Source organism: Danio rerio, chromosome 24 (genome assembly GCF_052040795.2).
Source record: "Danio rerio strain M-AB ecotype USA chromosome 24, GRCz13ab, whole genome shotgun sequence".
NCBI classification, from domain to species: Eukaryota; Metazoa; Chordata; class Actinopteri; order Cypriniformes; family Danionidae; genus Danio; species Danio rerio.
In genome coordinates this window covers 12,258,006-12,285,000 of record NC_141044.1, presented here as the reverse complement: position 1 = coordinate 12,285,000, position 26,995 = coordinate 12,258,006, and the positions used below count along the sequence as shown (strand labels likewise).

At 35.3% G+C, this 26,995-nt stretch overlaps 1 protein-coding gene across 2 annotated transcripts in view; it reads left to right on the top strand.

Annotated features, from left to right (window-relative positions):
* The window catches only part of gli3 (GLI family zinc finger 3), a 340,422-nt gene that overhangs the window by 277,913 nt on the left and 35,514 nt on the right, over window positions 1–26,995 (top strand). For both annotated transcript variants that reach the window (XM_087308354.1, NM_205728.1), the window contains 3 exon segments: window positions 11,098–11,253; window positions 15,630–15,834; window positions 22,504–22,720. In XM_087308354.1, the coding sequence (XP_087164480.1) occupies window positions 11,098–11,253; window positions 15,630–15,834; window positions 22,504–22,720 (578 nt within the window).

The following is a 26,995-nucleotide window of genomic DNA, read 5'->3' as shown; positions in this document are numbered from 1 at the left end:
AAAATCAAGTAAATAAATTGTGCTGGTTTATGCTGGTTATTTGTTAAGTAAAATGAATAACCATCATAAACAAAAAAAAATAACAGCCTAAAGCAGCATTATTTATTTATTTATTTGTTTATTTGTTTATTTATTTATTTATTTATTTATTTATTTATTTATTTATTTATTTATTTATTTATTTATTTATTTATTTATTTATGTGTTTGTTTGTTTATTTGTTATGTCTGTGTGTGCATGCATGCGTGTTTATTTGAGCAACAAACTGCATATATGTATCTTATACTTGTTTTCCAGCCATTATGAATCCCTGTTTTATGCATTGTCCCAGATTGCAACATGCTCCAACAGCAAAATGCCTCCTGGCTCTGGTGGCACATCATGTTGTGGGTGAATATACATAAAAAGTAAATAAATAAATAAAAAGCCACTCTAATATCCCATAAGCAGAACGCTCAAGTCTCTGCCTTTCCCCATCGACAATCCTGAAATTTGATGCCAACATCTCCCATTTAGAAATTCCACTAAGCTCTTTTTGCACATGAACAGAGAAACGAGGCACATTACTGCTCAATGCGAGAGCCGCAGCAGGGCGGAACAACAGAGACAATTAAAGAAGCTCTCTAACCCCTCCCTCACTACTTAAGACATAATACCCACATCGAATTAATTTGGAATTTCTTCCTAGGTTCACACAACCAATCAGAGATGCATTTTTCATGCATTCAGTCCAGGCCTCAGTTGACATCTTTTCATCTGCTCCTTTTATTTCTTCTGGAGAAGACAGGAATTAGACATAACACTTTGTGCAGCTAAACTGATTTTAAATTTGCATTGAGAAGCTGTGTCAGTCTTGTGTACTTTCTCTTGTTACTTTGCATCTTCTGCATACATGCATACATACATACATACATACATACATACATTTATATATATATATATATATATATATATATATATATATATATATATATATATATATATATATATATATTGTTAACAAATAGTTTTACTGCAGTATTGCTTTAAAAAATTGCAGTTATTTATTCTAAATATGTAATTTTATACTTTACTAAAGTATTGTGAATGTACAATGTGGATAAATAGCATGCAATATCAGCAAATATATTAGCAAACTGTTTAGATAATTAAAATGAAAAGCTATTATGAAGAAATCAAGTTATCGAATCTTATTAACCTTTTCTTCACTGTATAACTGTTATTAAAGAGCTATGAATGAATCTCATTTATTTAGATTTTTCATTTGATTACATTAAATAACAGAGGTGTCACTAAAAATGCACACAACTAACGTTATAATGAAAGCATTCGATTGCTTTCCTAACAGTTTTTGCTCATTTAGGACAAAATTACTTATTTAAAATTACTTGTGTTTAAAAAAACAAAACAAAACAAAAAAACAATTAATTATGTGTATATGTCTATTCAAACACGCACCCAAAACCCAGACTTTCGCTCTGCTTTAAATTGCGTGTACAAAATACGTTTGGGAAACAGTGTCTATTTATCACTGCGAAGAGTGTCAACTAAAAGTTCCACACTGCTATATGACTGTTTTTAAGGCTGCATAGGAGGGGCAGCAACACCTGTAATAAAAAGGAAGGGAATCTCACTGTTTTTATATTTTTTTCAAAGTGTTTTCATGCCAAAATAAAGCGAAAGCACAGAGCAGACTCACATTTAGGAGCAAGGGGCTGCCCCTGGTGGTTCGGCAGTATGGGTGGTGTATAGAGGAAGATCTGCTCCTTAGTGTTTACTGCCACCTTTCAGACTGAAAATACCAACACAATCTCATGGCAATTCGTAACTTTTTGATTTAGTGGCTAATTAGTTTGAATTTGTACTATCTAATTTGTACAATTTAGTACGATTTGCTCATCCCCCAATGACGGTTGGGTTTAGGGGTGGGGTTAGGTGTCACGCCTCCTTTTTAAAATCATACAATTTCGTTCAACTGAACTTGTACGAATTAACAACTAAACTGGCAAATTGTAAAATATTTACGGTTTCTTGTGAGATCAGGCTGGAAAATACAGGAGAATTACCAGAAAATATCTTTACGGGATGATAGTGGGATAGAACTGTAAAATATGGGAGAATCCTGTGAAAAACAGGATGGTATGACTATTCTCTACACTTTCAAAAAAATGGTACAACGTTGTACTAAAGAAGGTATACACTCTTGTCACTGGGGCAGTATCTTTTTATGGAACAGAATTATATCTTAAGGCAAAGAAACTAATTTGTACCATTGCAGTTTGTACCATTAGGGACATGATTTGTACCACAGGAAACCAAAATGTACCTTTGGTTTTTAAAACTTGCAGATACAATATTGTACCTTCATCAAAGGTACAAATCTGATCCATGAAGGTACAATAACAGGGAAAAGACACTTTGTACCTTAACAATGTCTAATGTGTTTCTTCAAGAACTATTTAAAAGCATTTTGCTTTATCCAAATGCGTTATCAATTTATTTTCAGTTAATTTAAAACTTTAAATACATTTTTAAACTGTATATTTTTTATTGTGTAAATGCATCTTTTCATTGACAATAAAGAATAATAAATAATTATAAATAATAATAATAATCTAAAGATCTATTTTTTGCTTAACATTTCAGATCACTGTTACAGAATGTTACAGAAATGCAAAAAAAAAAAAAAATCTCCAATGTTTATACAATACCTTTATGATCACTTAAAAGTAAATTTAATTTACTTAATTTTAAAATAGAAATAAAATTGTGCAAAAGGTTTGTAACAAGATATGCACAATGTTTGATTAGTTTTACAATACTAAAATGTCTGCATGAACACTTTGCATATGCAGGATGTTTGCCAGCTCACATGCGTAGTGGAAAGCAAACGCCAAAAGCTGCGGATATCAATAATGAAAATGTATTTATCAGAAAATGCTAACCACATGTTCATTAAAAATGCCTTAAATGTTTAGTTTACAATACCCATAGTTTTGTTTTACCAGTTGTTTTGTATTATAGATCTTAATAATTAATGTTTGAGTTTTTTAAACATGCATTTAAATGATGATTCTTTTAATATAGAACTTATTCATAAAATCACTTTGCCTTTCCAGTAATATTTATTTTCATAGATATTGTATAAATAAAGGAGTTGTCCAACACTTATGTATCTTTTTATGAAAACAATTGTGTTCCTTTATTTCAGTTGTACCATAAAAAATGCAGAACAGTATCATAAGAGATATTTTCTGTACCATATAAGGTACAACTTTTACAAAGGTACAAAACATTCCTAAAAGAACATTATTTGTACCACTGTGTTGTAACGATCTGACTGGGTAGGGGTGCCAACTTATACATTTATAAGTAAAAATAAAAAATTATGTTTATAAAGTCAGTGCTATGTGGGATACACTATTAGTGCAATAACCCTAGTAACCTCTTATAGAACTAAAGACAAAACAAATCAGACAGATCTAAACCAGTTTAAATTGCATTCTAATATTATTCAATTTGGTCTCCTTACAACCCCAAATCTGCGGATATTAGACGCATCATGGTATTTACCAAAATGGAAACGACTTTTGAAAACTGTTCATTTATATTTACAATCTTGTAACGGTCAGTTTAGTATGACTTAAACCATAGTAGAGCCTGTCCCTGGACACCTGAAGAATTTTAAGTGATCTGATATTGTGGTCGATGGTGTCAAATGCAGAACTGAGATCAAGTAAAACTAATAACGAGATGCAGCTTCTGTCAGCAACTAAGAGTAACTCGTTGGTTATTTTCACTAACAGTTTTTGTGATGAGGTCTGAAACTTGACTGAAACACTTCAAAAACACTGTTCATCTGCAGAAAGGAGCATTATTGGGCTTAAATTACTTTTCTAGTATTTTAGACATAAATGAAAGATTTTAAATAGGTCTATAATTAGCTAGATTGCTGGGGTCCGATGTGGTTTCTGAATAGTAGGTTTAGTAACAGCTAGCTTAAAAGCATTATAAGCATGGCCTAAAGATAAAGAAGAGTTGAGAATGTTAGGAAGTTCTCCCACTACAGGTAATAACCCTTTCAGTAATATTGTTGAATTTGGGTCTAACATACATGTAGTTGGTTTAGACATATTTAAAAGTTAATCTAGCTCTTCCTGTTCTATAATTTTTAAGCACTGTAGATTATTTTGATTTAGTGGAAAGTTTTATGAATCTGAATTATAAGGTAGTGCAGAAAGTTTAACATCTTACATTTTCTGTCTTAAGTCCCTTAAAAAAAACACTGCAGTTTTTTAAAGAATACTGCCATTTTAGTTAATTTATAAAAAGGGCAGTTTTTTGGACACAAAAAAACTGCATTATTTAGGTATATTGCAGTATTACTGCAATACAACTGAAATACTATAATACAACCAACTTCAGTACATCTACTGCTATACAACTGAATTACTACTACAGTACAACTACTGCAATAGTTCTGAAGTAGTACAACAACTACTACTACAGGTACTACTTTTCCTGCTCGTTGGACAATAGCTTCCAAATGAGGTTTCAGTACTTCAGTTGTTTTGCTGAAGTACGTCCACAGTATATGGTATTGCATCTTTATTAGTATAACTAACAACAGAAACACATCTATAATACTGCCATACATAATAAAACTAAAGTGCACTTTTAATACTTTAATACTTACCTAGTTGCAATATATTATATAACATTTTACTATTTTGTCCTTCCAAGTTTATTTAATATATAAACTAGATTATTTTCATTATAAACTAGAAGTTCCAAGAGTTCAGTCAAAGCAGGGTGAATCGGCTTTTAGCCACTATGCCCCTCGCTGCTGGAATCAGCTTCCAGAAATGATCAGATGTGCTCCAACATTAGGCACATTCAAATCAAGACTGAAAACACATCTGTTTAGCTGTGCCTTTACTGAATGAGCACTGTGCTGCATCCGACAGATTGCATCATGTTTTTACGCATTTTTATTATTTGTTTTTATTTTTATTTTACTTGTTTCTTTTATTCTTGTTTATGTAAAGCACTTTGAATTGCCATTGTGTATGAAATGTGCTATATAAATAAACTTGCCTTGTCTTGCCTTGCCTAATGTTACTGCAGATTTTACTGCTGTTGCATTAAATTTTGCCACAGTTATCCTTGTATATAGGCTATTGCTGCTGTACTGTTCAGTTCACTGCAGATATTTTATATTATGTGTTTCTATTTTTAAAAAATAATAATAATAATTATTAAAAAATTACTTAAAGAAAATAACATCCCAGAAAAAAAGTACAAAATATTCTTGGAAGATGTCAAAGAACAAACCTCTTGGTTACACAAGTGCAATGTTCTTACCACACCACTTGCAAATTAGACTACAGCAGCCCAAGTGCTATAAAGTCAGAGTTTATTTGTATTTACTCCAGTTAACAGCAACTTGTACTGCTGTTGAACTTTATTGTACTGTATTTGAACTGTGTTTATACTTGAGTGCATTGCAATTTTGTAATTGTACCTAATTTTACTGCAGTTATACTTCATATACTGCTGTTGTACTGTAGTTATACTGCAGTTTTACTTCAGTTTTCTGCAGTTATTTTTTGTACGTGGCCTTCTATTTTATTACAAAAAAAAAAAAAAAAACATTACTAATTTGCGGTGGGACATTTTGTTCCACAGATGACAGATTATTTGTTAATTTAGCAATGGTGTTTAATAAAAATCTAGGATTGTTATCATCATTTTTATCAGTTTGTAGAGGTGCTCAGCCATGGTGGATTTTAGAGCCCTCCTGTGGCTGGACATACTGTCTTTGTACGCAATTCTAAAGACCTCTAAATTATTATTATTTTTTTTTTGTTCCACGTACGTTCCAGGGCACGATTTTCTGTTTTGAGAGCAAAACCAAAGCATCCTAGAGATGTTGCCAAAGTTTTTCAAGATTTTGTTTTTATCCCAAACACACCAGTTACTCCACCTTAGGAGTCCTTAAGGCTGATTTATACTTCTGCGTCAAACACCGGCGTATGCAACGGAGCTGCATAGCCCTTCGCCGTGGCCGTCGCCATCACTGACGTGCACCTCTCAAAAAATGTAACTACACGTCGCAACAACGCGTATCGCAAGCCCTGTGATTGGTCGGCTTGGTAGCGCTGACGAGTCGGGGCGGGACCGAGTGCCGCGCGAATGGCGCGAACCCAATGTAGCGATTGTTTACATGTGTGGAGTCCCGTGAAGGAGCTCCGGATGGAAAGTTTTGTTTTGTGTTTACCTCATAGTTAAAGTTGCTGCATGTCCGCCGGTTCCTGCCTCAAAATAAGCAAGTTTGAGCCACTTGTACATCCCGGAAGTGTTCAGGAAAAGCAAAAAAGCAGCGAAGAAACTCGACACAGAGGAACATATACACCTCACTGCCAACTAGCATTTTGGAAGTGTTTATGCAGACCAACAGAGACAGCGCGCAGAAGTATAAATGCACAGCCACACATGTTGCCTGCGCCGTGGGTTACGCCGGTCACTTGACGCAGAAGTATAAATCAGGCTTTAGTCCTCAGTCCTAGCCTGAATTTTTACTTCCACAGTGCTGTAACAGTGTCACAATCACCAGCGATCTAGGCTTGTAGATCGCTGGGAATCATTAATTTTCACTAAGACTACAATCTCAACACCATATGGACTACAAAACAGTAGTATGTGTGTGTGTGTGTGTGTGTGGTCATGCACCTGTTCCGGCTTTCCACTGTTAACACACACTTACAAACATACAAGTAAAACTCATCATTCATTCATTACCTGGATTATAAAGACACATGCACAAACAAGCACACACACACACAGACACACACACACACACAGACACAGACACTCACACACACACACACACACACACACACACACACACACACACACACACACACACACACACACACACAACCTATACATAAAATGAATAAATTTAACATAGACTAACTGCACACTCTACCAGTACAAAAATATGGACAAATTTAACCGACCATCTCTTTTGTTAATTGTCCTTTAATCTTATTTCTTTTTATTATTTATTAAAGTTATTTTCTTATTAAAAGAAAGCAACACAAATTTGTCTATACAGTAGCCGCATTTCCACTGTCGGGCCAGTGCAAGCCAGGGCTATAATCAGACCGGGGCCTGGCCGGGCCAATTGCCCAGGAAGTTAAACAGTGAGGCCAAAATCATGTCGCATTTCCACAGTCGGGCAAGAAGCTTGCAGCGCATCACGCAAACCTCGCCCCCAGAACGTCTCCCGAATCAAAAGGTCACACAACCCGCCCACTTCAGCGGGAATCAGGCAGGTAAAGCGTAGCATCGCATCATCATGAAACAATTCAAATAAAGACATCCGAACAAACAAATGACCTATTACTGTTCAGCACTACATTATATGTCTATACACAGAGATCTGTGTGTTCTCATTCATCATATTCATTTACTCGCCGACCGACTGTTGGTATCGAAATCGAGTGGTCTCGCCACATACCGAGGGACCCAGCGCAGTGAGCGCACCAATCCATAATATAAAACCAACAGAAATTCTCTGTTAATAAAGACAGAAAAATTAAAATAAAAAATAAAATGTATTTTATTACATCCTCGTTTTGATAGACGCCATCAAACATGGAGCCCAAATGCTCCGGAAAGACCTAAACATTAATTTTTTTCCCTTAAGGCTATATGACACTTAATAGGTGATTCCCCTTAATTTAAGGATATTTAAGGAAAGTGTTTAGTATTTCAGCACATAAGAGCAAATAATAAAATATAGCCTATGTTTCATTGCACTCAGCAGCTATCCACTAATAAAGCTCTTCATACATTTAAGAAAAAAAGATAGCCCAGCCTACAGAAAAAAGGTCGCCTAGTTTTTGCTTTCATTCACCCAAAAAATGCTCAGTTTGCATGATTTGATTAATATCATCATATACAAATAATAAATAATATTTCAAACCTTCTTCGGTGTTTATTGTTTTTAGAAAATATCTAAAATCGTTTTTTTTTTCAGATAGACCTTTGCTTTAAAACAATTTGATTTATGTAGGCCATTGTATATTCCTAAATTGATTTAGCTTTTGTTTGTTTTATATTGGTTTATTTATTTAATGTGATTTTATTATATCCGATATTTGTAATTCTTTATTATTTCAATATAGCTTAGGCTTTTTTATAAAGATATGACACTATTGATTTGAGCCTACAAAAGTGGACATGAAATTTGTAAAGTTTCATGTCTTTCTGTTGTGTTTATATTGTGTATTATCTCCAAAATAAAGAAAAAGAAAAAAGCTGTGCGGCATCAACAGAGCTGTGAAGGGAGCGCTCTTTTGTTCGGTCTCACACACACATACAGGCATCTAAACATGCACAAACACACCTTTTAAACTTGATAAAAACTCTTGACAACCTTTGCCGGCCACTGGCCCCAAGAAAGCCTTGATTTGGCCTGATTAGGCCCCGGAAGTGATAGTGGAAACACGACTGGCCTTGGCTCGCCCTGACTCGCTCGCTTTAGACGCGATAGTGGAAACGCGGCTAGTGTTGTCCACCTAAGTGTTGTTGTTGTTTTTTTGTGTGTGCTGCAAAATCAAGTTTGCATGAGTGCTAAAACATTGAGCTGTGAGCACTTTTCCAACTGTCAAAGCTTTTAAAATGTACACTTAGTGTACGTAACACAAATATTTTATTTCACCCACTTGTTATTCAGTCATTTTATTTTTATATAACATTGCAAAGATTTATTTTTCATTTGATGATGCCACTTTAATTGTCATTCCAAAGAGATTTACAAAGCAGAAATAGTCCTTCATTTAGATGTGGTCTCAAGACTGCATGAAGTTGAGTGAATTTATTTACATGTTTACATTTATTAACGTTCATTAACATACAAAACAATTATTACTTCACTCTTTTCTGTTTGTTCAGACTACTAATTTAAAATTAGCTGGAAGAACACAATTCTAGAGTTTTTAATTGTAGACCTAATTGTTTTATTGTCAATTTACTTACATTTGTAAAAAATAAATAAATAAAATTAAGTTAAATTTCTTCCTTTATGTTGCTCCAACACAAAACCCAGCATTTTTTACAGTGTATGTGCCTGAATAATAAGATATATAAATGTTAATTTGAATAGTTTGTTAATCATTTACTTACTCATTCTAATTATCTTAAAAACTACCAAGATACTACTACACCATCAGTAGGTATTACACCAACAATAAATAGTTTGTAAATAATGCAAGTGTTAATTTAATAATGAAACATAATCATTAACAAAATATGCAAATACAATCATTAAGCACACTATACCTGTGCTTATTAGTCAAGAATACAGCATTTGCAGCTGTATAGTTATAAACTGCATAATGTTTATTCAGTTAGATTTAATACTTAACAAATGATTAATTGACTATTTTCTAATAATTAATAAATGATTCACAGTGGGCAGCTATTATAAAGCGTTAACAAAATGAGTAATTAAGAAGAAACAGAACAGTAAGGGTTTCAAATAAAGATTATGACAAAAATCCATTTGGAAGTTTTTTTTTTTGTTTTTTTTCCCCTATAACACTCACTTAAGTAAAATGGCTGTATATCTCTGTTCTACAAAGCTGAATAAAATGTTCAACTGTGCATCTGATTTAACATCTGAACACGATTATTGCGTTCCTTTTGGAAGTGCTCATTCCTATGCCCGAATCACTTCAAAGGGTTTACACTCCGAAGTGACTGCTTCAAAGGGATTAGAGCACAGGGATGAGCCTTTCCAAATGGAACACTGTGTGCGACAGTCAACTTCCTTGCACAAAGGATCATGGTGGCCCAAAGTGTCCATGAATTGTGTCCTTTGAAATCCTTGATTCTAAAGGGCCCTTTAAAGTGACTCGTTTTTTTGCACTTCACTTTGGAACAACACTTCAATGTGGTTGCCATTATAGTTTTCATTCTTTTGGAGGAGCCACAGAGGAGAGGTCAAACACTTAATCCAACCTTTTTTGGGCTTTTTTTCCCCAAACAGTGGTGGCATACACAGTGCAATTGTTGATGTTGTATGAGCTCTGTTATCAGGAAGATAAACTCATTGAACAATCATCTCTGTGTGATATGCATGACTGTGTCTTCAGGGAATGACAGTTTACCATGTAGGCTTTTAAATCTCACACATGATTTGACCAGGCAACCTGGTTTCATTGTGCTGAAAAAGAAACATATATATAGCAAATATTTATTAGTTTTCTTTTTGGCTTAGTCCCTTTATTAATCAGGGGTCACCACAACTGATCCAGAATATGTTTTATGCAGCGGATAATGCACACACACACACACACACACACACACACACACACACACACACACACACACATACACACACACAAACATATACTCACACTACAGACAATTTAGCTTACCCAGTTCACTTATAGCGCATGTCTTTGGACTTGTCGGGGAAACTGGAGCACCCGGAGGAAACCCACGTGACATGCAAACTCCACACAGAAATGCCAACTGACCCAGCCGACTCTCGAACCAGCAATCTTCTTGCTGTGAGGCAACAGCGCTACCCGCTGTGCCACCGTGCGACCCCTGTATAGCAAATATTCACATCTTATATCATTAATAAGCTCTTATGAGAGAATGAAAGAGAGAGATAATCATGTCCTATAACACTGCATCTGAGCAATTTTCACAGGGGAGAGGGGGCATTTACACTCCAGGCTAAACCAGGCTTGAACCAGCAACCTTTTTGCTGTGAGGTGATTGTGCTAAAAACACATTTCATCATCTCAATTTATATTGTTTTAGCACCATCTCTTAACTGTTAAGTTGCTGAAGTGTTACAATCTACCTGTTACATCCATCCCTGGTCTTTCCCTATATGTGATAACAACAAAGTTGATTTTTTTTAGAAACCTACAATGTCTGTTTTGCTGGATTATTTGATAAATTTAATTTTAACTACAATTTCTGATCAATTTAATGCATATTTTCTGAATGTATATCTGTATATCAATAACTGATATACGTATGTTCTTTCTTTCTTTTCTGACCTTTCAGCACATCACACTGGTTTAACCACAGCAGAGTACTACCACCAAATGGCCCTGCTTGCTGGTCACCGCAGTCCCTACGCTGACCTCATTCCCTCAGTGGGGTCCACAACAGGGCCTGCAAGCAGTGCCCTGCATATGGAGTACCTGCAGGCTATGGAAAGTAGGTTCTTCACTCTCTTCACTCAGTTTTTAATTTAAGTGTTGCATGCATTCTTGGTGTATGTGATAGGGTCCACCTATCACATACACCAAGGTAGCTTCAGCCTGAATACCCAAAATACATAAAAAAGCAATTCAAAAGTAAGAGTTTTGATTATTAGTTTTTTTTTTTAATTTACTTTTTAAAAGGCAGTAAATGGTCAACCTCCATCATCCATACCCACATTCCTCCAACCCCCAGGCAGTTCTACATAGTTAAACTTTTTAAATTGATCTCTCATCTTATTAAAAAAGGAGGGTAGGTGAGATGTATGCAAATGAGTTATTTTCAAGTGGAAATAGGAAATTCAAAGAGAGGTCAGATGGACTTGCTTGTTAGTCTTTGATGCAAATGGATTTCGTCAGCCTGTCACTGGCTTTGCCACTCTCATGTTCCACACAAACTAATTAAAACTAGCCAAACTTGCATGGGTATCAGAAAATTAATTGCTATTAAGTATGAATTGGAATGTCCCGCTATTCATCACCAGAGAAATCCTTTCTTCTGTTGCACTGTTCAAGATTAATGGACTAAAACAAAATAATTAAGGCCATCGTTTTCAAATGGAGACATTTTCATCCCCCCTACTTCAAATCGCCTGTGATCAGCCCTGGGTAATTACTCATCTTGTTTTAGCAATGTGTGTTCCACGCCAGCTAAATTAACACTTAAAAGCTTTCTTTTATGATATTTAGACTCTAAGAAGGGTAGTAAATGAAGATAGCTAGGTTATCTAGTATAGTTTGTTAATATTGGGGGTGGAATTGCACGGTTGTACTTAAGAACTCAGTTCACACCATTGTAATTACTTTTAGATAATAATAGACTAAAAAAAATGAACCTGTCTTACAGTATGTGTCTGAATTTAGTGTGTGCACATTATCTTGTAATAAGGCAATGATTGAACTTTGCATCTGCATTAAGCAACATGGAAGTGAAAATGAAGTGTGGCCACATTTTGTCACCATACAAATTATTTTCACAGTTTTTGTAAAATGATGTTCAACCATCTTAAGTAGCTTGCAATTTCTTATGTTTAGTCCCTTTTACTGTCAGCTTTCAGGATGTAGGAAATCTGGTAAGTAAACATACGGGTCACTGCACAGACCAGTATTGTTCAATTAAAGTTACAAGAGGTCTGGGCTTTGTATGTCCCTCCCTTTGTAAGTCCAGTTAATTGTAAGTACTTTGTGAAAGACAAATGAAAAAAAATCTTTACCAACATTTTATTTTCTTTTTTTTTCTTTTTTTTTTTTGGAGGGGGTGTGTTCACCCCCATTTTCATGATGGCTCTAATAATTTAAAGCCAAATCGTGTCTAGAGACTATTTAATCTGCCAAAGTCAAGGAACCCCCCTGAGATCATTTTACTGAGGTGTTGGTTTGCTGCACTCATTTGTTACTGACTTGAACCGACAGCTAAGGAGGCTCAGCAATGAACACCCAATCCTGGTACTGGCACTCCAGTCCTTCTTTTATTCCTAATACTGTGAACTCTATACATGAGTAACAGTGGGACTGTGCATCATACCACCTCTTTCACTTTGTAACAGCCAGAATCTTGGCATATCCTAAATTTTTAAAAGCAGAACAAGCAAAACTAAAAAATATATATAAATTAAAAGCAAATAAATAACTACACTTGATGTGGCTTAACAGGCTTTGGTGCTAAGGACCCAAGTCAGTAGGCTACACTTAGTTGTAAACATAGACTAAAAGAATAGGATGACACAGAATATGAATGCAACACTTAGGACTAGATTTACTAAACAGGGCAAAGAGAGAGTGCAATTCCTGAACAGTACCATTTCAAGTGCAATGAAATATCTAACAAAACGTCAATTATTTGTATACTTGACAGTTCAGGTACAACGAGAACTGATCAAATGCTGACTGAGAAAACTAGGGTTGCATGGACAAGTGGATTCTGCATGATTTCTCATCCTGGCTAATCTTACTGCACATTAATTGATAACAAATTGTGAATAGAGGGAAAATTGTTCTGCTATGAGCTAGATTATTTTTTGAGACACTAAATATGAAAGAAAAACAGGGCATATGGTCATCCTAAATAGGCTTTTTTTCAAAATTCTGATAGGGCTATAGCCCTCCTTGCATGATGGAACACCAATGTTTAGGACATGTCACAAATTACGTGTGTCTTCACAATTTTAATCAGTGACTTTAAGACTACTGATAATTTAGGTCAAAATGCAGACCATTAAGTTTCAGCTAAAGAAGCCACAGTACACTGAAAAGAACTGGAGGACAAAAAATTAAGGGTTGCAAAAATTTGGTAATCCTCATGGCCAATTGTGTGACTTTTATATAGTTGTGGGTTTCAAGTCTTGCAAATCAAAATAACAAGCTTGGCAAACAATATGTTTGGATCATGTGTTCTTCTGACATTTTAAATGTTCTCTGTTCAAAGTTCTTGAAAATGCTTGCATTTTAGTCTATTGTTTCCAAGGTTTAAAAAGTGCTTAGATTTTGAATAAAGTGCTTTAAACTGTTTGAAAAGGTAACTATGTTGCTTTCATAATCATTTATGTATTTTTTTTTTAAGATGACAGATACATGAAAGTCACATTTAGAAGTGAATAAATTACATATAAGAGAGTAAATGAAAGTCAAAACTGTCCCTAGAATAAAATTGTATATTATAGAATAATACAATAAATAGCATCTGATATAATGTAATGAAGTATGAATAAGCATATAAATATGTACTTGCTTATATCAAAGTACTGGAAAAGTTAGAAAATTCACCTGGAAAGTGCTTGAAAGGTTCTCAAATTTTAGTTTGAAACCCCTGTTCTTTTTTGGGGCTTCCTATTACAGTTTCTGTGCAGCATGCAGAAACCTGCTCAAAAAATAAAAGTTTTTTTTTTTTTTTGTCCCCAAATTCCACTCCTGTAACTTGTATTTTTATAGCACAAACATATTAAATGTGGTTTGTGAATGCCATGTAATGTCCTGCGCCAGAATCTCCTAAAGAAGCAGAGGCCCCATGCACCACAGGGCATACAATACAATATCACTCAAAAAACATTAAATAGGTTATGCTATGTTACCATACAATGTTGATATTAATAGAATCGTCAATTTATTGTTGCTTCATTTAAGCACCAATATTTTAACTTTCTCATTTGAGTTAGTAGATAAAAAAAGATAAGTACAATATAAAGATAATGAAAATAATTATTTACACTTTGTTTTATGATGATCTGTACATTTAAAAGAAACTACGGCAGATATTTCTGTTTAAATATCTGAGAAGTGAATAATAAATGCTATAAATAATCATACAATATATTTAAATTAATATGTTTTTAATTAATTCTGCTGAGCTATAGACACGCATGCCATAAACATAATTGCTGATTTAAAACCAGTTAAGGAAATCTTGGAGTTCAGGATTTGTGTTATATGCATGCATAATGTTCATCTATCTATGTAATAATGTGTGTATGGCTACACAGGCTTGTGATTGTCCCTGTTTACGTTGTACCACATCACAACTATTCTAAGACTTAAATCGCACTTCTAAGCAGAATATCAACAATGTGAAAGATGTTCCAAATGTGGGAATATACACACAAACACACACGCTGATTTAAATTTGAATGACAGACCCTGTAATCACCGAATGTGTCAAACAAGAAAGAGAGAGAGAGGGAGAGAAAGAAAGAAAGAAATGAGTGTAATCTTGTTTTGTTTGCTTTCTGTTAAAAAAAGTACAAAACAACTGAAAGAAAGAAAAAATATGAGTCATAAAGTCATTGTGTCACTCCACACAACAAAAGACCACCATTTCATCCACGCGCACCCTTCTCTTCCCCTCCTCCTTCTCAGTTCTCTCTCCATTTTTCTCTTCTTTTTTTCATGTTTGTGACATCCGCCAGTGAAAAGACAACAAAAGTCATTTCTTAATCTGTAGGTGCCAGTCATTGTGTGTGAGTTGAGGGCCTGTCTGCCTTTGAACTGCTTTCTAGTAAAAGCTTTTCAAAAACAACTCAGTGCAGTTCCATTCAACGCTAACATGCTATTCATCCTAATTAAACATGATTCAATATTGCTGTGATGCTGCCAAATAGCAACCACAGTTATGTTAATGTGAGTGTTAAATACATGGAATGCAGGAAAGGTGGTCATTATAAATACATGGTCCATGATGAATCAATTTGATTTAAAATGTGCTTGGTCAGTAAAGTTTTCTGTGTGGTTCAAAATTAATTGCATAAACAAATTTCTGAAAAATGCATCAAATTATAGATATTAAAAACAAATTTAGCTTAACAATAATCTTCTTGTGTCATTTTATTTTTGTTTTCTCAGGTTCGAGATTTCCTAGTCCTAGGCTGATAAACCGGCCCAGCAGGAAAAGACCCATCCCCAACTCCCCTTCCTTGTCTGACCCCAGTTTTGACTTACAGGCCATGATTCGCACCTCTCCCAACTCTTTAGTCACTATCCTTAATAATTCTCGCTCTAGCTCATCTAACAGTGGATCTTATGGGCACCTATCTGCTGGAACTATCAGGTTTGTACAACACTGAATTAAGAAAAAAATATTCTTTCTGGACAAATTGTTGTGTTTCTTACATCATGTTATACTATATCATATTATACTACATGTTATACTATATCAGTGACTTGACAGCAGTGTTGCATTAGATTTCAAAATTTTTCATCACTTGAATTAAGATTATATTAATTTAATTTTAAAGTACAGCCACCACAAAACTATTTGACCTTATAACCTTATAAAACCTTATAAAAAATAATAAAAATGTTCGGTTCAGTTATTTACTGTAAATTATATGCTGTACTAAAAAGAAACAAATTATAGAATTTAACAGAAAAAATAAAACCAACAAAACCAGATGTTTTACATTTAAAATATTATAGTAATTTCTATTATAGGGAAATGTTTAGGAATGAGAATTATATTGTGTGTGTGTGTATATATATATATATATATATTTGCAACTCTTTATTAATAAATTACACTACATAAAGTAGTATCATCAGTAACTATCATGTATCCATAGTATACTTTAGCCTTAACTACAGTAAACTATATACAGTTGAAGTCAAAATTATTAGCCCCCCTTTGATTTATTTATTTTTTCCCAAATGATGTTTAACAAAGCAAGGACATTTTCACATTATTTCTGATAATATTTTTTTTCTGGAGAAAGTCTTATTTATTTTACTTTGGCTGGAGTAAAAGCAGTTTTTAATTTTTTTCAAAACCATTTTAAGGTCAAAATTATTAGCCCGTTTAAGCTATTTATTTTTCCATAGTCTACAGAACAAACCATAATTTTACAATAACTTGCCTAGTTATCCTAACCTGCCTAGTTAACCTAATTAACCTAGTTTAGCCTTTAAATGTCCCTTTAAGCTATATTGAGTAAAATATTATTTACTGTCATCATGGCAAAGATAAAATAAATCAGTTATAAGAAATTAGTTATTAAAACTATTATGTTTAGAAATGTGTTGAAAAAAATCTTCCCTCCGTTAAACAGAAATTGGGGAAAAAAATAAACTGGAGGGCTAAAAATTCAGGGGGGTTAATAATTCTGACTTCAACTGTATATATGACCTTCTTTCTCTCAGTCCTCTTTCCATCACATCAGTTTCTTTTGTTAGCCTAATTGGTTAGCGACGTCACCGACCAGAGCGAGAGGTGGCAGTAAAGCACCAAAAAGTTTGTTTTGACCACCGTAAAACAGAAAGAAGAACAAATCATCTTTCTCTCCAGTGTTGCCAGACTAGGCGGTTTTTTAATTTAATTGTGCTGGTAAAAAATTACATAGGCGGGTAGTGAAATTTTGCGCGGTTTTGCAACACCCAACACCCCTCCCCCCCAAACCCCCGGTCTTCACTTATAAACCAATTATGAACTCCTAAAGAGATGCCAAAATCCCATTTTTCCAAAATCCCATACTTTCCTTCAACCTACAGTCACTACTTTTTTTAATGTCTACGGGGATTAGAAAAATCAGTCCTGTGACTCCTGTTCAATCAAATCGCACATAAAAGGTAAATCGCATCATAATGAAATATCTCAAGACATGGGAGCTTTATAATTGCAGCAAACTGTTTGGAAGCGTTAAAAGTGTCCAAGAAGATGTCCAAAATCTTTACACGCATGACCCAAAGACTGTTGGTCACTGATGAGAAGATGACAGATGTCTACTGTTTGATGACTGAAATGGCCTTAAACAACCAGCTGGCAAAAGACGTCAACATGACGTCAGATTGACGTTGTACCCTAACGTCATGGGGACGTTGCATTTTGGAAACCAAGTTGATGTTAGAACTCAACGTCAGGCCAACGTTAATGTCCAACGTCCACATCTAATGATGTTACAGCTTGACGTTGTGTGGACATTACCACTATGACGTCTATCAGACGTTGGATTTTGGTTACCATACCTGATGAATAAGTTTCAGTATCTGACGTCAATATGATGTTGATTTAAGATGTGGGCTCAATGTTGGATATTTGTCACTTTCTAAAAACCTAAAATCGATTAAATATCGACGTCATTTGATGTCGTTATTGGACATCAAATAACATTGTCCTTAGATGCTGGCTAGACGTTGAATTTTGGTCGCCCTACATCACAACCTAAATCTAACCTAATATTAACGTCTTATGATGCTATATGCCTGCTGGGCAATAACTAGGTGCACTACAGAATGTTACGTTTACACACCCATGCACAAATTACATGTAACGCATCAGCTTTTAACAGTGTAATACTCACTACTCACTAATCTTGAGTATTTTTGAAAGGTCTACTTTTTACTCATACTTTGAGTAATATTTACAACAAATACTTTTACTTTACTTGCACTACATTTTTAAGGAAGTAAGGGTACTTTTACTTAAGTGTGATTTATAAGTATTCTTTTCATCACTGGTAATCTTTAACATTTTCACCAATAACTGTAGTTACACATTTTTTCTCAGTAACTGTAACGAATTACTGTTACATTTATTTTGTAATTAAATTACTTAACACTGTTACATGTAACTAGTCACTCCCCAACACTTCTTGATAGGTGATTTACCCTAAATTCTTTATTTATTTTCATTGATGTTGATCCAAACTGTGAACCTGTAGCAAGTATGAAAATAAGGACAGACTAGAGGCAAAAAAAAAAATGTGTGTGAGTTTCTGAGAAAGAAATGGAGAGGAAAAGCATCCTGTACTGAAAGTGGACAATTCACATCCAGTAAAGTGATGAATGAACTCTGGATGGGGATATAAACGAGGGAACATAGAGAGCGCTATTAGGAGGAAACGTGTGAACATATTCCTCCCCTCCTCCCTCATACTCGTCTGTCTGATATGCATCACCTGATTAATGTTCTCTCCATCAGCGGAGGAGAGCTTTACCCTAACACTGCCGCCACGCAATCGCTCACTCTGGAAACGAGGAGAGGAAGGGGGAATGACAAATGAAAGGGTCATGAAGAGGGGGTAGGGGAAGGAAGTCCGTACTGAGGATGGTAGCACAAGCTTTAATGGGAAAGAGAGAGGATCTGTTGTGGAAAATGTTGTGGAAAAAAATTACTTTGTCTTTTGTAAAATTAATTCTTAAGCTGAGGGCTGTCCTTTAGCCTAAGTATGGATTTTATTGGTTGAAGCAACTGAATCATTCATGTCTGACTTATATGGCTCTCAGTTAGTTGGGTCAGTTCATAACAGGAGTTCAGGCAAACTTTAAATGGATAATGAAGCACTTGTCACATCAGTGAGATATTCAGATGGGAATTAGCCAGCTGGACCGCAAACATTTGGTACAAACATCAGTAATATGTGTTTATTTATTTATTTGTTTACTTATTTATTTATTTATTTATTCATTCATTTATTTATTTATTTCTCTATTATTTTTTTTGTTGTTGTTTAATATGCAGTTCAATATTTCTGTGGACACAGTATTTTTTTCCTGCTTTGAATCCTACAATAAATTTAGATGCAAAGCGGAGTTGACCGCGACAAAGGAGTTCGAGTCTGGTAAAGATGGTCAGATTGGTTGGTTGATCAGTCAGTCTGTCAGTTAGTTAGTCAACAACTGCCTCTGGTGGATTTATGTGAGAGCAGCAGGTGCGAATGCCACTCGCAAGATAAATTTGAGATCTGAAAAAGTGTACACAGCGGCCTCTGGCGGATTCACGAAAACAAAAATTGCAAAAAAAAAAAAAAAGATAGCTCCTGAGATGTATTTACTCTCTCCAGAAATGCATATGGGGTACATTTTCAGAATGAGCCTGGGTTGGTTTTACTGGCAGATGCTGGTATCAACTGTCAGTTCTGAGACCCCCCTCCCCCTTCCCCACACTCTCCTATTTACACAAATTATTTTATCCAATTCACCTATATTGCATGTTTTTGGACTGTGTGGGAAACAGAAAAACCTGGTAGAAACCCATTAGAAATGAGAAGAATATGAAAAAAAAGCCTATTGGCCCAGCCACTACTCAAACCAGTGACCTTCTTGCTTGCATGCTAACCACTAAGCCACCATGCCATTCTGAATAAAAATTTAAGTGACATTATTGAAAAGTAAGAGCAGTGGGCAGCCGTTGCTACCAGCCTTCGAGGAGCAATTAGGGGTTAGGTGCCTTGCTCAGGGGCACCTCAGCTGGCTATCAAACATTAAAAGAGTGAGGTTAATTTTCTTCCCATCTGCAATTTCTGCCAGGACCGGGAATCGAACCTACAACCTTTCAATTACAAGTTCAGCTTGCGCTCTTCTGTTAATACTACAACAGATATTTAATGGGGGCAGAATGTCAACTCTGTCGCCTCACAGCTTCCTTGGTTCAAGTCCCTCCTGAGCCATAAGGCATTTTTGTGCAGAGTTTGCCCGTTCTCAGCTTGGTTGTGTGCTTTTTTCTGGGTTCTTTAGGTGAATTAGATAAAGAAAAAAAAAACAGTAGTGTGTGTGAATAAGAGAGATGTTACCAGCACTGGGGTTTGCATCACTCTGAGTGCCAGAGTAATTGGCGGTTTAATGAACTGTGGTCTCCCCTGATAAAGAAGGGAATCATGAGTTAATAAGATAATAAACAAAGTTTTGCGTATGTCTCAGCATGTCCGACTCCATGTTTTAAAATTTAAACTGCTTAATAACACTATCAAAATGGAGGATAGATCTACAATGGAGAGAGGAATATGAGAGACTAGTGTCTAGTGCTAGTGTCCTTGGTGATGTATCTCCTGTTTTAACATTTCACATCCGGCACGTTTAGGAAGTGATGTTGCCCAGTTTGATTTGGGTTCTCAGAGTGAGAAAATATTACAGAAATAAATCTCTTTCCCACATCAAGCACAATTAATCAGTAAATTGATATTGTAAGCTAATCAGTCATAACATTTGTGCAAATGTGGAGACAAAGCTGGCAGGCAGGGATCCAGGCCCGATGAGTGATGAGACAGCAACATCAACCACATCGTCCATAGAGTGTCTGGCTACATTGATTTCCTCTCTACCTGTAATAAGACCAGTGACATATGAACTAGCATGGAGAGACGAGCATATCCCACGATGAATGGAACCCCCCAGAGAATAGCTGTTATTGAGCACCAGGGCATATCATTAAGAGACACTAGGGTCTATAGAAGAGGAGGTTATCTTTAAAAGTCTGGTTTTAGTTTCATTGCGTGAACTCATAAGCTTTTCTTGAAAGATTTAGATGTGTTGTAGTTTTATGTGTAATAATTTATTAAAAATTACCAGTGTAATACATTTCATTTATAAATGTTGGACTATTAATAATAATCATAACCAGTATGTTTGTCATTGTTCATGTTTAAGTTGTTGTGGGTAACTGTTTGGGTCTTGTCATGATACGTGATTAATTAACACAGACCTCTTTGTTTTTGAGTTCATTATCCTTGTGTATTTAGATCCCTCATTGTGTTCCAATATTTTTTTTTTGTATTTGTTATGTTTTTACTTTGTTTAAATAAGTTTGTCACTGGCCACACAGCATAAACTCGCCTCAAATCAAGAAGGTCGATAATTCGACTCCCAGCTGGGTCAGTTGGCATTTCTGTGTAGAGTTTGCATGTACCCTTTGTGTTGGCGTGGGTTTCCTCCTGGTGCTCTGGTTTCCACCTCAGTCCAAAGACATGCAGTACAAGTGAACTGAACAAACTAAATTGGCCATAGTATATGTGTGTGAATTAGTGTGTATACAGTAGATGTTTCCCAGTACTGGGTTGCAGCTGGATAGGCATCCGCTGTGTGAAACATTTTCTAGATTAGTTGGTAGTTCATTTAACTGTGGTGACCCCTGATGAATAAAGGGACTAAGTTGAAGAAAAATGAATGAGTTTATGCCACTTTTTGTTTTGTTTTCATTGCAATTTGACTAATTTCGTTTTGCCTTTTCCTCATTCTTCAGAGTAAAACATTTTGTAAGGCTTTTTTTTTTCTTAATTCATGATCCATTAGGTTAGTGGTAAAGCCTTGTAACTTATATTGTGCTACAATGTAAACATTTACTTAAAATAAATCCTGTACAAAATGTAATGATTTCCAAAATTATTAAAATATTAAGCAGTAAAATAGTTTTTAACATTGAAAATAAGAGATGTTTATAAAGGACCAAAACAGCATGTTAAAATCATTTTATGGTTATGGCATAAAATATACATTGTGTGTATTTATCAGTTTATCAGCATTTTAAATTCATTCATTTTCTTTTCGGCTTAGTCTCTTTATTATTCCGGGGTTGCTACAGCGGAATGAACCGCCAATTTATCCAGCACATGTTTTATGCACATACACTACGGACAATTTAGCCTACCCAATTCACCTATAGCGCATGTCTTTGGACTTGTGGGGAAAACCGGAGCACCCCCACATGAACACAGGGAGAACATGCCACCTGACTCAGCTGAGGCTCGAACCCGCAACCTTCTTGCTGTGAGGGGACAGCGCTACCATGGCGCCACCGCATCAGCCCAGCCTTTTAAATAATTAAACATTTTGAATGACAATCTATTGTACAGATTAAGTAAAAATATTACTATAACAAAAATAAAAATGCGTTTTTAATGTACAGTATGACGTTTAATATTTGACATCAGATTTTACAAATTTTTAGTTCTCTCATTTAAATCTTTCTTTTCTGAAGCTGTTTTTTTTTTCTCTTTCTCTGTTCGTCTAACAGTCCTGCTTTGAGTTTTGCATATCCTCCAACACCTGTAGCACTGCAGATGCATCAGCAGCTAATCAGTCGACAACCAGGCATCGTAGGATCTGCATTTGGACACAGTCCACCACTCATGCACTCAGCACCTGCTTTTTCAACCCAGAGACCTGTTCCTGCCATCCAAACCTCCAGCCTGGCACCAACAGAACGTTCAATAGTCTCCAATGACTCACAGGTAAAAAATAAAAAATAAAAATGCAATTAAAAAAGACAAAAGTAATTTAGATTTTCTTCCTCAAAGATTGATTTTTTTCAGTGCCTATGAATACAAAACTACTTCTGTTTATTACTGTGTGGCACATTAAAATGCACCACCAACACAGCAGCATATATAAACAACAGAGAAAGTTTGCATGTTGGTAGCCCTCCCTCGCAGACAGGCCTCATGGGAGATTTTCCCTTGGGTGCACATAGTCAGTGTTGCCTCGATGTGGAGAGCTGGTGAGCTTGCCCAGAAGGCACCTTTGAGAAATAACACCTCGCTTGTTAGCAGCAAGAAATCTTGCCACCTCCACCATTAATCAGACACAGATACATTCCCTTTGAAGGATGAGCATAAAAGTGTTTTTTTTCTGTTTGCTTCAAGCATGCCATTTATACTGTGTTCACTCGATTAAAAACGGTATAGTGTCTTTTTGTTTATCTGTCTTTGTATTGATCCCTATTTCAAATGAGTTTTCCAGAGATTTTCCCAAAGCCACTCTCTCCTTTTAAGTCATTATAACCTCACTACTCTGTCCCAGCACAGTGTCATCCATTTCCCCTGCCTGACCCCAACAGCCTCTTTAATAGAAGGGCAATGTGGGATATTTGTCTCACCATATGGTTGTAAAGGAATTATATATAAAAAAAAAAAACAGAAGATACAAGCATTGCTCCAAGTGACAGACATTTATTTTATTTTTAAACTTTTGTGAATCTTTTCGTCTAGCTTCCAATATATTAATATCTTTGTCCTAAGAATATAAAAATGCATTACTATTCATATACAAGCTTAAAAAATGCTGAAAGCCATACTCAACTTGTTATGTTATTATATACATATGTGATTTACAAGGTTTGCACTTGTATGATACAGCATGAAGTCCACTAAAGTAACCTTTATTTGTATGTCACTTTTTACAGTACAGATTGTGTTAGTTTCACAGTGATAAACAGGAAAAATGGGAATTAATCATGGTCAGCTATGGAGATTGATATTATTGTGTTGTAAGCAGGGATTGCCAGTATTTATAAAACATATTTCAAACACAAAATAGTATTTTGTAATTTGTATTTGATAAGGTTATGGAAAGGAATAATATTTTGTATCAAAATACTTTAGTGTCTTGTATTTTTATTCATTTATTTATTTTATTATTTTTTTTTTTTTGACGTTTCAAACTAAAGTAAAATACTTTGTAGGAAGTCTATATGATGACATCATAAGAATGTGGCCACTGATTGGTGTTTTCTCATTTATTTGCATAGACTTGAAATCAAAAGATTTAATTGCAAGTGGCCAGTGCTTAGAGTATGGGTGGAAATTATGCATCTTATATCAAAAAGTAACAGACACATGACTGGGGTATATTCAGGAGCAAGTCAACAATAATTGAATATAGCATATTGAGCAGCAATGCTTAGACCAGTAATATATAATGGCAGTATGTACAATCGACAGATCTGCATTAAATTGTTGGAGATCATCTCCTGGACAGGACTTTCTGTATGAAATTTGGACAAAATCTATAATACATTTTTTTTTTTTAAATGAATACCTACTCATGTACAGTCACTGTAAATGTGAACGAGGTGGCAGAAAAGCTTCCTAAAACCTGGTAAAAGTAAAGCTCTTTGCTATTAAACATTGTTTACTTCACTAGTCAAGTCAGTTTAATGGTGAAGGGATTGATTGAAAAGGCCTATCAATAGAAAGTTGGCGAAGAAATTTCATGCTTTTTTTTTTAATATTTGTAGGTATTTTTAAAATACAAAAATGCTGTATTTTACTTTGGTACATGTTGTAGTTGCTGTATTTTGTAGTTCATTTTAATACACTTAAAACTGAGGTATTTGGGCTTTTATTTTGCCCATCTCTGATTATAAGCAGCTGCAAAATACAATGGTGTCATTGTATTTTATTGTATGGTGGTTTGAGGGGGAGTGATGGGATGAGGGGGACTTGGAATGAATAATGAAGGGGGGGGGGGGGTGAATGGCATTTAAGAGTGGTAGTGTAGTTTACGGGTGTGACTCAGAGCTTGTATGGGTCTTTCTCAGTGCTAAAACATATGCCAGAGTAATTAGCGGTTAATTTTTCTTTGGTGACCCCTAATAAATCAGGGACAAAACGGAAGTTTATTGAGTGAATACGTATTTTACTGCAGTTTACATTTTTGGAATATGCTGTATTCTTTTTCCTGTGAATTAATGTTTTGTTTCATGTTTATAGTGTTTAATGGGCTTTAATATTTTTTACTCTTTACTTAGTTTACCCCTTTTTTAAGATTTAAAATTATGGTTCTTCTGAGTGTGCCAGTTTAGGTTCAGTTCAAAACACAATTCAGATTTTTTTATAATAATGGGTTAAAAAGTGTCATTTTGAGGGAGTGTACACTATACCTGTCAACATTGGAATGTGAAAATAAAGGATATGCCCACCATATTAAAGGATCCCCGAAAGTGAAAGTAGATAATGAGGAGGCTTATCTCTCATTCTCACGCTGTAAATGCTCTGCTTAACTGTTTTCTTGCTAGTGAAATGCTCAGTTTTTCCACTTACACTTACTTTACATGTGAATGTGAATAACCCTTTTAGACCATGCGCCGTGGTGCAAAGTGGATTTTTCTGTCCATACATTAGCAGAAGTGAATTCTGACACACCCTTAATGCTTTCGTGCCCTGCAAGAAAAAAAGACCATGATCTCTATTGCTCTCTCACTCCCTTTCTGTCTGCCTGTCACTGCTGATTCAATGAGGGATGAGAACCCATAGCTAGATGTCATAACTGACTAAACATCAGCTGAAAAGTACACTACAAAAAGCAAAACTAATTTTAACTTGTCCATTAATTAGCAAATGACCATGGAATTTTAAATGCAACTCTGCTCCATATTGTCAATGTTATGCATTTAAAATATTTTAATGCATGGCAAGCCATTGACTATCTCACTTATTCTGTGGTCATTATGACTTACTTATAGTTTAATATTGATTCAGGTCAGTTCAGTTCAAAATGTTATTGTTGATCCTGCAATCACAGTCACATATTGTAGGTGGCTCTGGATCAAAGTCATGTACTCGGACACAGACAGGCACAGGAACAGGGTCTGGAGCAGCTAGATCCAAAGAGCAGTGTGCAACCCAGGCACAAATAGTGGAGAGTCTAGACTGGTGGTCATCTTGTACAAATACTCTGAACTGTTGGCCAACTATAGCATTGGCACTGTGCAGGAGGTCATTCTGGGTGTTGACACTGGCTGGTGACCATGACAGTCACTGAAGCCACAGGAGTGTGAGTGAACCTAGTCTTTGAGTGTCTGGCCTTTGAGTTTAGAAGCTGCTGAAGTAGCAAGCAGCGAGACACTAGGAATACTGTAAAAAAAAAAAATCAACTTCATGTCATACACAGACAAGCTCTTTGTGACATTTAATTCACCCACTCCCACGACAGAGACACTCTCAACATTTTCTCCCTGTTACCTAAGGTTTCCAAACTTCTCCTTTTAGGGCAGCTTACCTGCTCCCAAGACTTAATTTTATATTGCTTTCTACAGAAAATTACTTTAGCTATTCTTCCAGTAGTCTCTCATACCCTCTGCACTGGCATCTTCCCAAAACTTTAAAGCAGGCTCGGGTAACACAACTTCTTAAGAAATCATTAATAAACACCTCACTAACAGAAAACTACAGACCAGTCTCCCTCCTTAAAAAACATCAGAAAGAACCAGACTTCAACAATGACAATTTCACTGAAAATCTTCTCTTCTCCATTTACACTTCAATCCCAACTTAGCTTTTCTTACCATCTTACCAGATCCATCTTTTATTTCATCTAGATGATCTAACAATAAGGCCCAATCCAAATTCTATTTTTGCACTCCTACCCCTTCCTCTTCCCCTTGGCCCTTGAAACAGAGTGTGAAGGTGAAGGGCTTCAAAATTCACCCCTAAGAAATAGGACACCCCTACATCATCTGCACATGTCATCATACGCAGTCTCTTGCTTCATATGTGATTGACAGTCGCGACTGCTGTAGTTCCAGGTGCAGTATTTTTTTGGTATTTATCTTCAGGAAATCACTAAAGGCATATATATTATGTTATCATAATGATATACTGTGGCAATAAGACCACAACTGTACTCTGCATTTACACCCTGGCCATATTTATCTAAACACAAAAACAACATTAACATAATAACAGACATTGTAAAAAGGTAATTTATTTTTCATTATTTTCAGAGAG